This window comes from Hibiscus syriacus, unplaced genomic scaffold (assembly GCF_006381635.1).
Source record: "Hibiscus syriacus cultivar Baekdansim isolate YM2019G1 unplaced genomic scaffold, ASM638163v2 tig00111166_pilon, whole genome shotgun sequence".
NCBI lineage: Eukaryota > Viridiplantae > Streptophyta > Magnoliopsida > Malvales > Malvaceae > Hibiscus > Hibiscus syriacus.
Genome location: NW_024063008.1, coordinates 1,649,491 through 1,661,968, shown reverse-complemented (window position 1 = coordinate 1,661,968; position 12,478 = coordinate 1,649,491). Strand labels below are relative to the sequence as shown.

The 12,478-nt window shown below is 34.8% G+C and overlaps 1 protein-coding gene and 1 pseudogene across 1 annotated transcript; both read right to left on the bottom strand.

The window, feature by feature from the left end:
* Positions 1–5,016: 5,016 nt before the first annotated feature.
* LOC120155326 lies at positions 5,017–6,824 on the bottom strand (annotated as a pseudogene).
* A 632-nt stretch (positions 6,825–7,456) lies between these two features.
* LOC120155327 lies at positions 7,457–10,577 on the bottom strand. The gene is made up of 3 exons (XM_039166878.1): positions 10,341–10,577; positions 7,703–8,982; positions 7,457–7,639 (listed from the first exon to the last, which is right to left on the bottom strand). The coding sequence occupies exons 1-2, from the start codon at positions 10,452–10,454 to the stop codon at positions 7,729–7,731; spliced, it is 1,368 nt and encodes a 455-aa protein (XP_039022809.1). The 5' UTR covers positions 10,455–10,577; the 3' UTR covers positions 7,457–7,639; positions 7,703–7,728.
* Positions 10,578–12,478: the final 1,901 nt, after the last annotated feature.

The following is a 12,478-nucleotide window of genomic DNA, read 5'->3' as shown; positions in this document are numbered from 1 at the left end:
ACCCTGGTGAAAATGAAGACAAACTGAGTCAGGGATAGATGGAAAACTGCTCACATATCAACATTTTGCATTGATTTAAGCATGCCGAAGAATCTAAGATCAAGAATCAGAAATTCAAGATTCCAGAGTCAAGAGTCATCATGACTGACAACCAGTGATTGAGATTTCTCTTAATATTTCATATATACATCAACACATGCATACATTACGCATGAAATTTGTATCTTTGCATTCATCATCATGTGCAATAAAGACTTTGATTTTTTCTCTTTTGAGGAAAAATTCAATAAAAAAGCAAATAAATTTCATCTTGGCATACATCAAACATCCATCATCAGGATAGTTACATCCAGATACATTTTACAGATCTTTTAGGAGAAGATGAGATTAAAAGACAACAAGGCATCCTCATCAAGAGGGAACAATCATCTTCAAGATTCAACATTTCCCATACAAATATTGTTTCGCTTGAGACAGGCTCATTTAATGCAGATGATTTATCTCACTTGAGATTATCATTCTTAAAACAGACCTTGTCTCACTTGAGACTGTTTTACTCAAAAGAAGATTTATTTCCCTCAAGATTTTTTTTTCTTAAAACAGACTTTGTCTCACTTGAGACCGTTTTACTCGAAAGAAGATTTATTTCCCTCAAGATTGTTTTTCTTAAAACAAGATTTTATCTCTCTTGAGATAGTTTCCCTTGAAACAAAATTTGTCTCCCTTGAGACAATTTCTCTTGAAACATAAACATTGAAAACATTTCCCTTGAAATGAATTTTATCTCTCTTGAGACTGTTTCCCTTGAAACAAATTTTGTCTCCCTTGTGACCGTTTCTCTTGAAATATAAACATTGAAAACATTTCCCCTGAAATGAATTTTGTCTCTCTTGAGATAGTTTCCCTTGAAACAAATTTTGTCTCCCTTGAGACAATTTCTCTTGAAACATAAACATTGAAAACAGTTTCTCTTGAAACAAAATCTTTGAATATGTTTTACATTAAACTAATTTCGTCTCTCTTGAGACAGTTTCTTTTAGAATAAAGTTTTGTCTCTCTTGAGACGGTTTCCCTTGAAACAAAATCTTTTGAATATGTTTTACATTAAACAAATTTTGTCCCCCTTGAGACAGTTTCTCTTGAAACACCAACCTTTGAATATGTTTCTCTTGAAACAAAATTTGCCTCCCTGGAGACAATTTCTCTTGAAACACAAAAAAACCTTTGAAATTGTTTCTCTTGAAACACAAAAAACCTTTGAGATTGTTTCTCTTGAAACACACACAAAAAACCTTTGAAAATGTTTCTCTTGAAACACAAAACCTTCGAGTTTGACTACGCTCAACTCCAAGGGCATGTCAAATTTACAGTATAGCTTAAGTCGAGAAAAACTATATGTTAATAAAAATTGTCGAGTTCGATTCCATTCAACTCGATGACACATCATTCACACTACTTGCCGGTTGTACTCGAGGTTTTCAAGTCGAGAAGAAGACCTGGCTTGACTATAATTGGGCAACGAGAAGCCGCATTCTGATTCAAATTCTGAACGACAACTTCAGTTCCATATCATTTCAAGATTGACCCAACTTCATGACGAAAAAGTCATTTATGACACAACAACACCAAAGTCTTCAGGACAAGTTTCACCTTCACGACGAAGTATCTTGAGCCAAAAGACGATCAAAGAGTCACTTGCCAAAAGCTTTGAATGCGATTTCAACTTCACGACGAATGATATCGTGCTCATAATTTTCTAGTTCAGCTCAACCTCACGACGAGGGAGTCATTTCATGATTTAAATTGACAAACCAGTCTTGATATCGGATTTCAACTCTACAACAGAGGATATTCGATATGACCAAAATTTGTGTCTTTTAATCTTTGCTCTATTGTCGTTACACGACAATGAGCAAAGAGGGGCAGCTGAAGACACTCAATTTCGACCACATAAATTATAAATTATAATATGTATATAATATTATAATTTATAATACACATGGCATTTACATTTATGTGTTATTATTTATAATACATATGTGTATTACATGATATACAACACATTTATTCATTTGGGTTTACATGATACAGGCCCAAGGAACTACAAGCCCAACAGCGATGACCCAAGACCCGTTCTAAGATCAGGGTTTCCATAAAACCCTAGTGTGCCACTCTCCTTCCATCGCCTCACCCCAGCGCCGCTTTGAGACTCCAACAGCCCGCGCCCGCATTTCACGACAACACGTCCCCATGTCCGATTTTCACAGCGCCAACGTCCATCACCAACAACCAACAGCAAATAAAAGTATTAGAGTTGGAATAAGACTCTAAAAATAAGATTTTTACTCCTATAAAATGCTATGTAATTAGACCTATAGGAAGAAAACGATCTTCACGAGATTACTGGAGGCACAAATCTACAAAAAAACATCATAAAAATCCTAGGTATTTTGTTACGAGTTTTCGAAGCAAATAAAGGTATTATTTTTTTCTTTTTACCTTCGATTCGGCGTGTTCTTGGCATGTATTTGACTCTTCTCGATTTTGTTGTGACGATCTTGATTTGAAAAACACAAAAGCAAACACTTTTTTGGGCCGACGAACACAAGGGAACCGAGATATTTTTTCGTAGATCTACGGTTCCCTGAGGCTCGATTGTAAATAATATTTCGATTTTTGGAACGAGGAGGTCAAGATCTTTCAAACGAGGTGAAAAAATTAGGGGTTCGTCGTCGATGACCCACGACCGGCGCCGATCAACGACAGCCGACGAGGTGGCGCAACCGTCGGAATCTGGAAATGTCAGCCCTTGTTCTTCGTATAGAAGAACATATGAGATGGTTTAGAAATGGGGAAGGGGTGTTTGGCTTGAAGAATCAGAGAAATGAACATTTTAAAACCATTGTTGCCATATATACTCGGCCTGTTGGATCGTCCATGACCCGACCCGTAGCATGCAGACCCGCACATTTTTTAGGATTAAGGGGTAAACCACGTTTTGGCCTCCCGCATTTTCATTCTTCCATTTTGACCCCCTTATTTCGATTCTATCCCAAAATCCTTTTAAATTAGCCCCTAAAATTTATCTTTTTTCAAATTAATCCTCTTATTATTACTATTATATATACATTTCATATTTTTATTATTTTTTATTATTTTATTTATTTCTTTTTTTTTATTATAACTATTACTATTATTGTTTTTATATATATTTAATTATATTTCTTATTTTGTTTTCGATATTACCTTATATTTTGTTTTCTATTTATTTATATTTTATTATTTTTATTATTTTTTAATTTTTACTTATTTATGTATTTTATTAATTTATGTATTTTTTTATTTTTATTCTTTTTTTTTATCTTTTTATCTCCCTTGTATTTTTTTAATTATTTGTATTTTCTTCTTTATTTTTATTTATTAGTTATGTATATATTATTGTTACTACTTTTGTTCATTTTATTTCTTTTATTTGCTTCATTTATTTTTATCTTCACTTTATTTTTATTTTTTGTATTTTGTATTTTTTTATTTTATTTCATTTCTTTCCTATCTAATGCATCTCTTGACTTTTTAAGGGTACAGTTTCAATCAATCAGAGATAAGTTTTGGATCGTTATTTTACCTTTTGATCTAAACTTTCAATTTTCTTAATTTAAGACAACTAGAAATTACGTAGTACCGAAAGGGTATTTTAAGGGTGCTAACCTTTCCTTGACTGTAACCGACTCCCGAATCCGATATATCATAGGTGAGACGCAGATCAGGTAAGAAATAAGGTATTCAACCAACCTATTTATTTTTAAATAAATGATCGGTGGCGACTCTAATCCATTTTCCTAAGTCGAAGCCCAATTTCGGGCCCACCCGAAAGACGGTTACGACAGTAGTAGTAGTTGAAGGATGGGTACAACATGAAATTAGCAAGACATATTTAGGTATGTACAATAACTACCTAAATATGTGTCGATACATTTTCTAAAAGTATTGACCCAAAAACATCGAAACCAATAATTATAATGTAATAGGTAAATTAACAATGTAACCGGTATAAATATACTGGTTAATTAGATAACAGGTCAACATAATGTATCGACACTTGTGGAATTTGTGTCGATACATTTATTAAAAGTATTGATCCCAAAAAATCGAAATCGATAATTATAATGTAATAGGTAAATTTACAATGTAATCGGTATAAATATATCGGTTTAATGAGAGAATAGATCAACATAATGTATCGATACTTTTTAAATTTGTGTCGATACATTTTGTCCAGAATGAATGTCAAACGAGGTGCACGCATAAAGTGTCGATATATTTATTAAAAGTATCGATCCCAAAAACATCGAAACCGATAATTACAATGTAATAGGTAAATTTACAATGTACCTGATAGAAATATACCGGTTTTATGAGAAAATATGTCTATATAATGTATCGACACTTTTTAAGTTTGTGTTGATATTTTTTTCCAAATGAATGTCCAACGAGGTGCACGCATAAAGTGTCGATACATTTAAAATTGTATCGATCTCAAAAACATCGAAATCGATAATTATAATGTAATAGGTAAATTTGCAATGTTACCGGTATAAATATATCGGTTTAGTTAGAAAATAGGTCAATATAAACACTACCTATTACATTATAAAAGTGCTACTTAATATGTTATTGTACTTTATAATATTTCCGGTTAAATACTTATTTTATTATATAAACGCTACCTATTACATTATATAAGTGCTACCTAATATGTTATTGTACTTGATAATATATTAAATGTATAACATAACCAGTCTAAATTTTAACCGATCATGTCGGTTTTTAGCCGTTTTTTAAGCGCCGCACAACATAAGTTCCCGAATGGAAATGGAAGGCATAAAACTTCATACAACAGGAAGCAGAATCCCAAGACAATCACAAACAACAACAGTAATGACAATTCACCACATTTTGAATATGGCATTAATAGACTAAACAACAAAAGGCCTGCATCTTCTCATTTATGATTCAATAGTACAGAAATCTAATATGAATTCAATCACCAAGAACCAAATCTATGACTGCAAACAATTTTTCTTTTCTTCATTCTATGACTGTAAACAATGTCCTATCTACAACAGCTATCCAACAATACATTTATAATTTAAGAAATAGCTTACTGAGTTCTAGTTTGATCAACATTCTTCCATGCTACCACCAATGCCTCCAAAGTTTAAAACCACCTTGTCGTCGAACCCTGCCAAATCTCGACAGCTTGCTGATCCTTACGGGTCACAAACATCTTGTTTCCACCAAATGTCAAGTTGGTTATCCTCAAGCCTCCTGTATCCTTCACTCTCCCCATCAAATTCTTCCTAAAAACCCTTCCCTTTAATTGACCCTCACTGGTCTTCTCTGAACCCATCACGACCTCCGACCAGAACTCGATATCTCCTCCTTTACTGCAAAACACGTAATTTCCATGACTCTCAATTCTGCACCCAAACCCTTCTTTCTTCCCATTAACAACCTTCCTTCTATCCCCAACACAAATCCATGGATTACTATTATCATCTGCATCATTATTCACACTCCCTAAACACCTCAAATCCGCATTAAAAACCTCCCCGGAATTCACTCCAACCTTAAAGAGCACATTCAAATTATCCGAAACACAAACATCAGCAAAGCAATCAACTTTCTCCTTCAATTCAAAGACCACATTACCAGACCTATATCCCAAAACCTAATATTCCCTGTCACACCCGATAATCCGCGCTGTGACCCGGATGCCATAAGTAATCCATAACTCGAAACCCGTTTCAGCTTTGTAGCAGGGATGGCTGAATCAAGATCAGCCCCGAAAATCTCGTTATGCCCGATCTCAATAACAGGGTTCAAAGTGTTCAAATCATAAACCAGGATAGAATTGGAGTTTCTCCTACTGGATTCAAAGCTAGAAAACAAGAACTCGCCTGATGAACCGATGGCTTGAACCGTGGAGCCAGAGCGGGTCGAATTCACCCAGTTGAGAACTTGTTTGACGCACCCTTCATGGAGGTCGAGAATATGGAGCCCCGGGAAATCTGTCGCCCCGGCCGCCGCGATATCCTGGGATAAAGCGAGTAAGGAATCAACGGCTGTGAATTGGGTCAGAATCGTTGACTTCCTTGTCAGCGACCTATCGAAAGATGTGATCTTGCTACCGTGGGAGACATGCAAGGACCCAAACGGCGTCGAGGCGATCGCGGCCGTTTAAGGGCAATACGGATTACTTTTGGAGGGCAAACCCGTCAAAGTGAGAACGGTTGGTCAAAGAGCTGGTCAAGAGGGACTCGAGGCCATAGAATCTGGATTCTTCGATGAGGTCACGGAGGTCGAAATCCTTGACTTTGGAAGGAAGGGTACCGCTACGGAGGAGGGAGAAGCGATCCGGGTCTCGGTCGACAAACCGGTCTGAACCCGTTCCCGCAATTTGAGAAAGGAGAGATTTAGGGCCGGCTTGGGTTAGGGTCTGCTTGGTGGTTTGGAAAATCTGGCCGCCGACGTTGATCGACACGACATTGCTGTCCAACTCCGGTTCTGATTCCAAACACTGCATTGCAATCGATGACATGATTTTTCACCACACAAACTCTTGGAAAAAGATGAGAATGTTGGGTTTTTGGCTATATGTTTTGAAGAAGACGTGGGTAATAAGAGAATATAAAGGGGGGTTGATTGTTGAGGTGCTGTAGAAGGCGACAGAGTTAGGTTTGTTGTAACAGAGAGAGATGAAATCCCAGCTCCAGAATGCATATTTAACTTCAACCGAGTGAACCGAAACTGATTAAACTTGCCGTCAAACTCCAATCTGGGCAGACTTTTTTGTTTGATTTGGTTTATTTGTGCGGAACGAGAATGCTGTTTTGTTTTCTTCTTCTTCTTTTTCCAAGTATTTCTTTCATCATTATTATGGAAAACATGGATGGATAATCTTTTTTTTTTTTTTTTGGATATTTGTTATCTTTTTCCAAGTACATTTGGTCTTGTTGAGAGAAAATAAAAAGAATTAATTGATAAATATTATTTTATTATTTAAATTTTATTTAATACCTTTCGAATTTAGTTTATAAATTTTGATAAATCAAAAACTTTAAATGTCTAAGTTAAGACAATTTTTTATAATATGATTAAATTTTAAATTAAAGCTTATATATCGAAAGCATATGTATAAAACATTTTTTCAAAGTAAAATAAGAGATTTTAGTATGGTAAAATAGATTTATTAATTTAGTATGGGTCTCAGAAAAACTTGCAGATAACTGCAAATATCAGCATAAGTAGACATTATCCCCGGAGCGAATATAATTCAATCCATTTGCAAATATCAGCGTACTAAACATTACAAAAATTTCACTTCTTTAACTGCAATCCTGTCATTCATATTTTACATAGGAGGGCACAAATCAAAGACTGTTTTTGATATGATATCTATCTGCTTATGTTGGAGACGTGTACTACATCTATGAACAACAAAAATATGCCTGAGACCCTGTTTCTCTTAATCGGCAAGGACTCGAATACATTCTTCATGCAATACGCCATCCGAGTAAAAAACTAACATTATAGTTACCTGTCGTATAGTTGATTAATTGTTCCCTGTTGCTTTTACCAAATTATTTGGATAGCGGATCGTCTACAACGCATCTAGTTCCTAAAATGATGTGAAAATCACAAGGCATCTACTAAAATGCATACCGGTTAGCTAACTCCTGACTGCATCATGGGGAAGAAAGACCAATTCCTGGCTGCACTGTCGTCCTTTCCGGCTACCTTCTCATTCGCCCACCAATCAGAACTAACAATAGGCTTATGTGCATCAACTCCATCAACATTGTCAAAATTGAATTCTTTAGCTGACCCACGTGTTGGGCACTGATTCTCATGGTGGTGTTGTGTGCCTTCCCCATCTGCTGGAGCTTTCTCTGGTCTTTCATTGGATGTTTCACCAACACGACATTCATGATCATCCACAACCTTCGTTTCGTACTCTTCTCTTTCTCTTATTGCTTCATTCCGTAGAGATTCTGACACGGCTTCAGATGGTGTTGCTGCCTCTGTTTCCACACTTATAACTTCTCCAGTAGTCAAATCAAATGAGACTCTATAATTAACTGCAACCTGATCTGTTGGATAAATATCCACATGAAGATGTGACACAGTTTCAGAGATCGGTCTATCCAGAAGAAAACCACTGCAAGGTGTGGACGTTGTAGCATCTGGGGTTAAAGTCCCAGAACCATGACATGATATCCATTCACGGTTGGAAAGTTTATCAATGTCAAAGAGCTTAGGAGGATCACCCATCCGGAACTCGGGAAAGCGTAAACCAGCAGCAAAATCATAATCAGGGAAAGGAGATGATGTGCCAGAACCCGAGATTCCTGAGCTTGGTGAGATCAGTTGGCCAACTGGGCTCCCAGGTTGAAGCTGATAAGACTGAAATTCATAGTGGGATATGGGGAATCTCTGTCCAGCCTCTCCAAACTGAAAGGTGGGGCCAAGGAACTGAGCAAATGGCACCTCAGGTGAGGAAGGCGTAGTCAAGTGCATCAACTCGGGGGGAGGAGTGAAGGGAGCAGTTGATGGTTCAGTGGTGAAGGTCGAGAAAACAGGTGGTGAAACTAACTGAGTTTCATGAGCATAAGGGCCAATTGCAAATATAGAAGCAGGCCCTGGAGAGTACATACTAGCAGATATAGAGGTGAGAGACACTAAACCAGCTGGAGACTGAATAGCAGAGGGGGGTTCAGATGGAAGGAATGACGCAGGAGAGGAGGGTGGTGCAACAAAGGGAAGTGTCATGGCAGGTGCTTGGGTTCGAATTTCAGCAGCAGGCACATTAGCATGGGAAGCACTCATTTCAGAAACAAGAACAGCAGGTCCAATTCGCTTTTTTTGTTTGTAAGATCCAAAGCACCAATATTTGCTCCAGAAACCACCCCATCTTTTCTTCTGAAACTCAAGATAAAATGCATTATTACAGGAAATCATACTAAATTCTTAGGTAGCTAGAAGAAATCAAATATATGACAGGTACGGTTAATGAAAACTTTTCTTCTAAAAGACATAAAGGCATATTACAGCAACAATACAACCAATCCTCATTGAACTTTACCAAAGTGTATCAAGTAATGAAACATACTAAAGTATATATGCTCAAAGGTTATTTGGCATCATGCTCTAAATGACCTTTCAACACTTTGGCGGAAAGAATATGAGCTTGTGGCTTCTTTTTCCATTTCAAAGCTTTTAACCTAGAAGATAACATAACCCATTTAAACCCAACCTTTTAACATCTAAGTTAGGGTCAAGGAGCTGAGGCACCTCTAGTTTAAGTATTTCCGAACCTTTCCCTCAGTGATTATAGATTACTATTCTTCAACTAGACATCCAGGAAATCATACCTATGGGAAGAAGTTTATATTATTCAGAACCACTAGCTATACCCATATCATGGCCATATCAAAGATTGCCTAGTACAATTAGCAACTATATCAAGTTCCAAATTGTACAATATCAGCGTGACTATACTCTTCTTTTGTTTCTTTTAGGAACTTCACTGAATGAAAGTAAAACTGGAAATAAGGCATGAGGAAGATCATCTAAATGCAAGATGTTTTCAGGGTAAACAGGGGACCAAAAATTGTTATATATGCCATATATACAAATTAGAACTGTTTCATCAACACTGACTATTCTCAGTCCCCGACCTGCCAAGCAGGGTTTTAAATAACGGTCCGCGACCGTGATAGCGCCCTCAAAATAGCGGTAGCGCTGCCTTACGATATACCCGCAATAGCGCCATCTATGGCCGCAATCGCGGTAAACGAGACATGACCGAAAACGCGACCACAACCGCAATTTGAATCCCTGCTGCCATTTCAAAAGGTTTAAAAAAAACATGTATGTTTTGAAGTACCAAAAAACAATTTATAAAAGCAAAAACTGCAACATCTACACCTAAGTATCCCTAAACACGAGCAACAGTTAAAGATTCTTGATTCACGAACAAGTCAACCTTAAACAAAATCTAAGCCTAAAATCAAAAGCATTTAACTTACCATTTCTGAAGCAAAGAAAAAGCCTCAATTTGAGCAAAGATATAAGTTCACTAAATCAGCATATAATATAATCAAATAAAAAAAAAGAGAAACAATCAAATCGTGCAAAAACATATCACAAAATGAGTATCAAAGAAGTTTAAAACACATCTGGAACTCAACCAAATCGAAATAAATTCAATTAAAACAATAAAGTCAATGAAAACAACAGTATTAAACATACATAAAAAAGGAAAATAAAAATTTTACCTGACCATTAGATTGTGGAACACGATTCTCAGCTGAAGCGATCGCGTTAGCAGCAGCAAGTATAGTCTCCGAAGGGTTATTCATAGCTCTAGATTCTTCATTTGCGCCTCTCATTTCTACTTCTTTTTGTTTCTTTTTTCTATTCTTTCTGGCGACCCAAACAGCTCAAAACTATCTTCCGCTCGGATTGTCAAATTTTCTCGAGAAAAAAAAAACGAGAGAGAGAATGTCGAGAAGTAAACTGTTGTTTATAGAAGAAGCTTCCGTTGTGGAATCGAAAATGAAAAATATATATATCAGAAATCAAATCTTTGAACTCTTAAATCTAAATCTCACTTCCATATTTTTATAGAATTATATGTTCTATATGTGAATGTTAATGAGAATTTTTATAATTAATCTTGTATGAAATATAAAGCAAAGGCTATGGAGGTCAAACACGGCAATCACTTGGTTTTCCAAAATTTGGCTGTGATTAAAGAAAAAGGCCCGAGCTTAGGTAATGTTTATAAATTGCCTAAGGTTTTTCTACATTTACTTAAATGCCCTTCCCCGTTCACATTTATATATTTATATACTATTATGATTATTAATTTTAGAGGCTTAATTATAATATATAATACGCTAATTATTAACTTTAAATTTTCATCATACACATATCCCTGTAAAATGAATTAAAAATAATTAGTATTTTTAAATTTAATAAAAAAACCAATCATAAAAAAGAGAGAAATAGCTGTGAAATCGAATTGGACCAGATTATATTAATGTTGGTAGGGGTGAAATTAGATTTGATGTAATGAAGTGGTTGTGGAAGGTGAGCACGTGTGGCCATCCACGTGTTGATGGGGTTTCGTGCGCGGCCCTAACACCACCGCATATAATAAATAAAGTAATAAAGGCGAGGGGGTCCCATTCCATGGACTTCCTCGAAAATTCTACCCTTTTACCTGCCACTTCGACTATAACTCCTCCGTGGTCCCACCTTTCTATCGATTTCTTTACCTTCGGGATACTCGTACCATCATATAATATGGACCTAATTTTAAACAAATATTATAGTTTTGCTAAATTACATTTATTACAAATACTTAACGAGGAGTTAATAGGATAATTAACAGAATTAATATAATTGTATATTTAATCTTTATTATTTATATATTATATAATTTTAATTTTGATTTTAATTTAATTTTAAATTAGATGATAACATGTGTTACTAGTAATATTTTTCACAACACGTATCGATATCTGATTAGAAGAATTATTTAAAAATATATTATTTTTATTTAAAATAAATTAAATAAATTAAAAAAAAATATTTTATTATTATTTCGGATCGGATCGGATCGAGTGAATGATGTAGAATTTCGGGTCGTATCAGGTTGACCGAAACCTACTCATGCCCATCATTAATTCCATATATGCATGGACTAAAATACATAAAATGTGGGAATACCTTGACCTCCGGTTTTTATGTTGAATTATATTTTTAAATTTCTAATAATTTTAACATTGATTAAATTATTTTTTAAATTTAAATATTTTTAAGTTTAAACCAATAAACTAAAGTATGATTTTTTTTAGTTTATACACTTTTTATATACTAAATCAACTTTCTTAAAAAAACAAATTTATCTTAAACGTTTCATACTTTCATCCAAACTTTATATTTAGAAAATGACATAATTGAACTAAATAACATAAAGAAAACATTGATATATAAATATATTTTAAAACACGATTGTAATAAAATAATATGAACACATCAACTATCATATATTTCACTTATACGAGCAAATGTTACCACTTGTCATTCTTTCTAAAGACAGATCAATATGTCTTTTTTTATATAAATGGCCAACTTTATGTTGTCGTTTTACAAAAATATAGCATTATTGACAAATCAACACAAACTTAAGATTATTTTAGAAAAAAAAAATATATGAGTCGATGATAAGACGTTTTCGCTAGACTCATATTCGATGGAAATTTTTCACTATTATTAAAACTTAAATTAAGAAATAACAATAATTTCAATAATGGTAGTAAAGATTAAGTAATAATTTAGATTTTTTTAATAATTATATTTTTTATTAGGGTGAAGTAAATAAATGGTCCCCGGTTATATTATATAA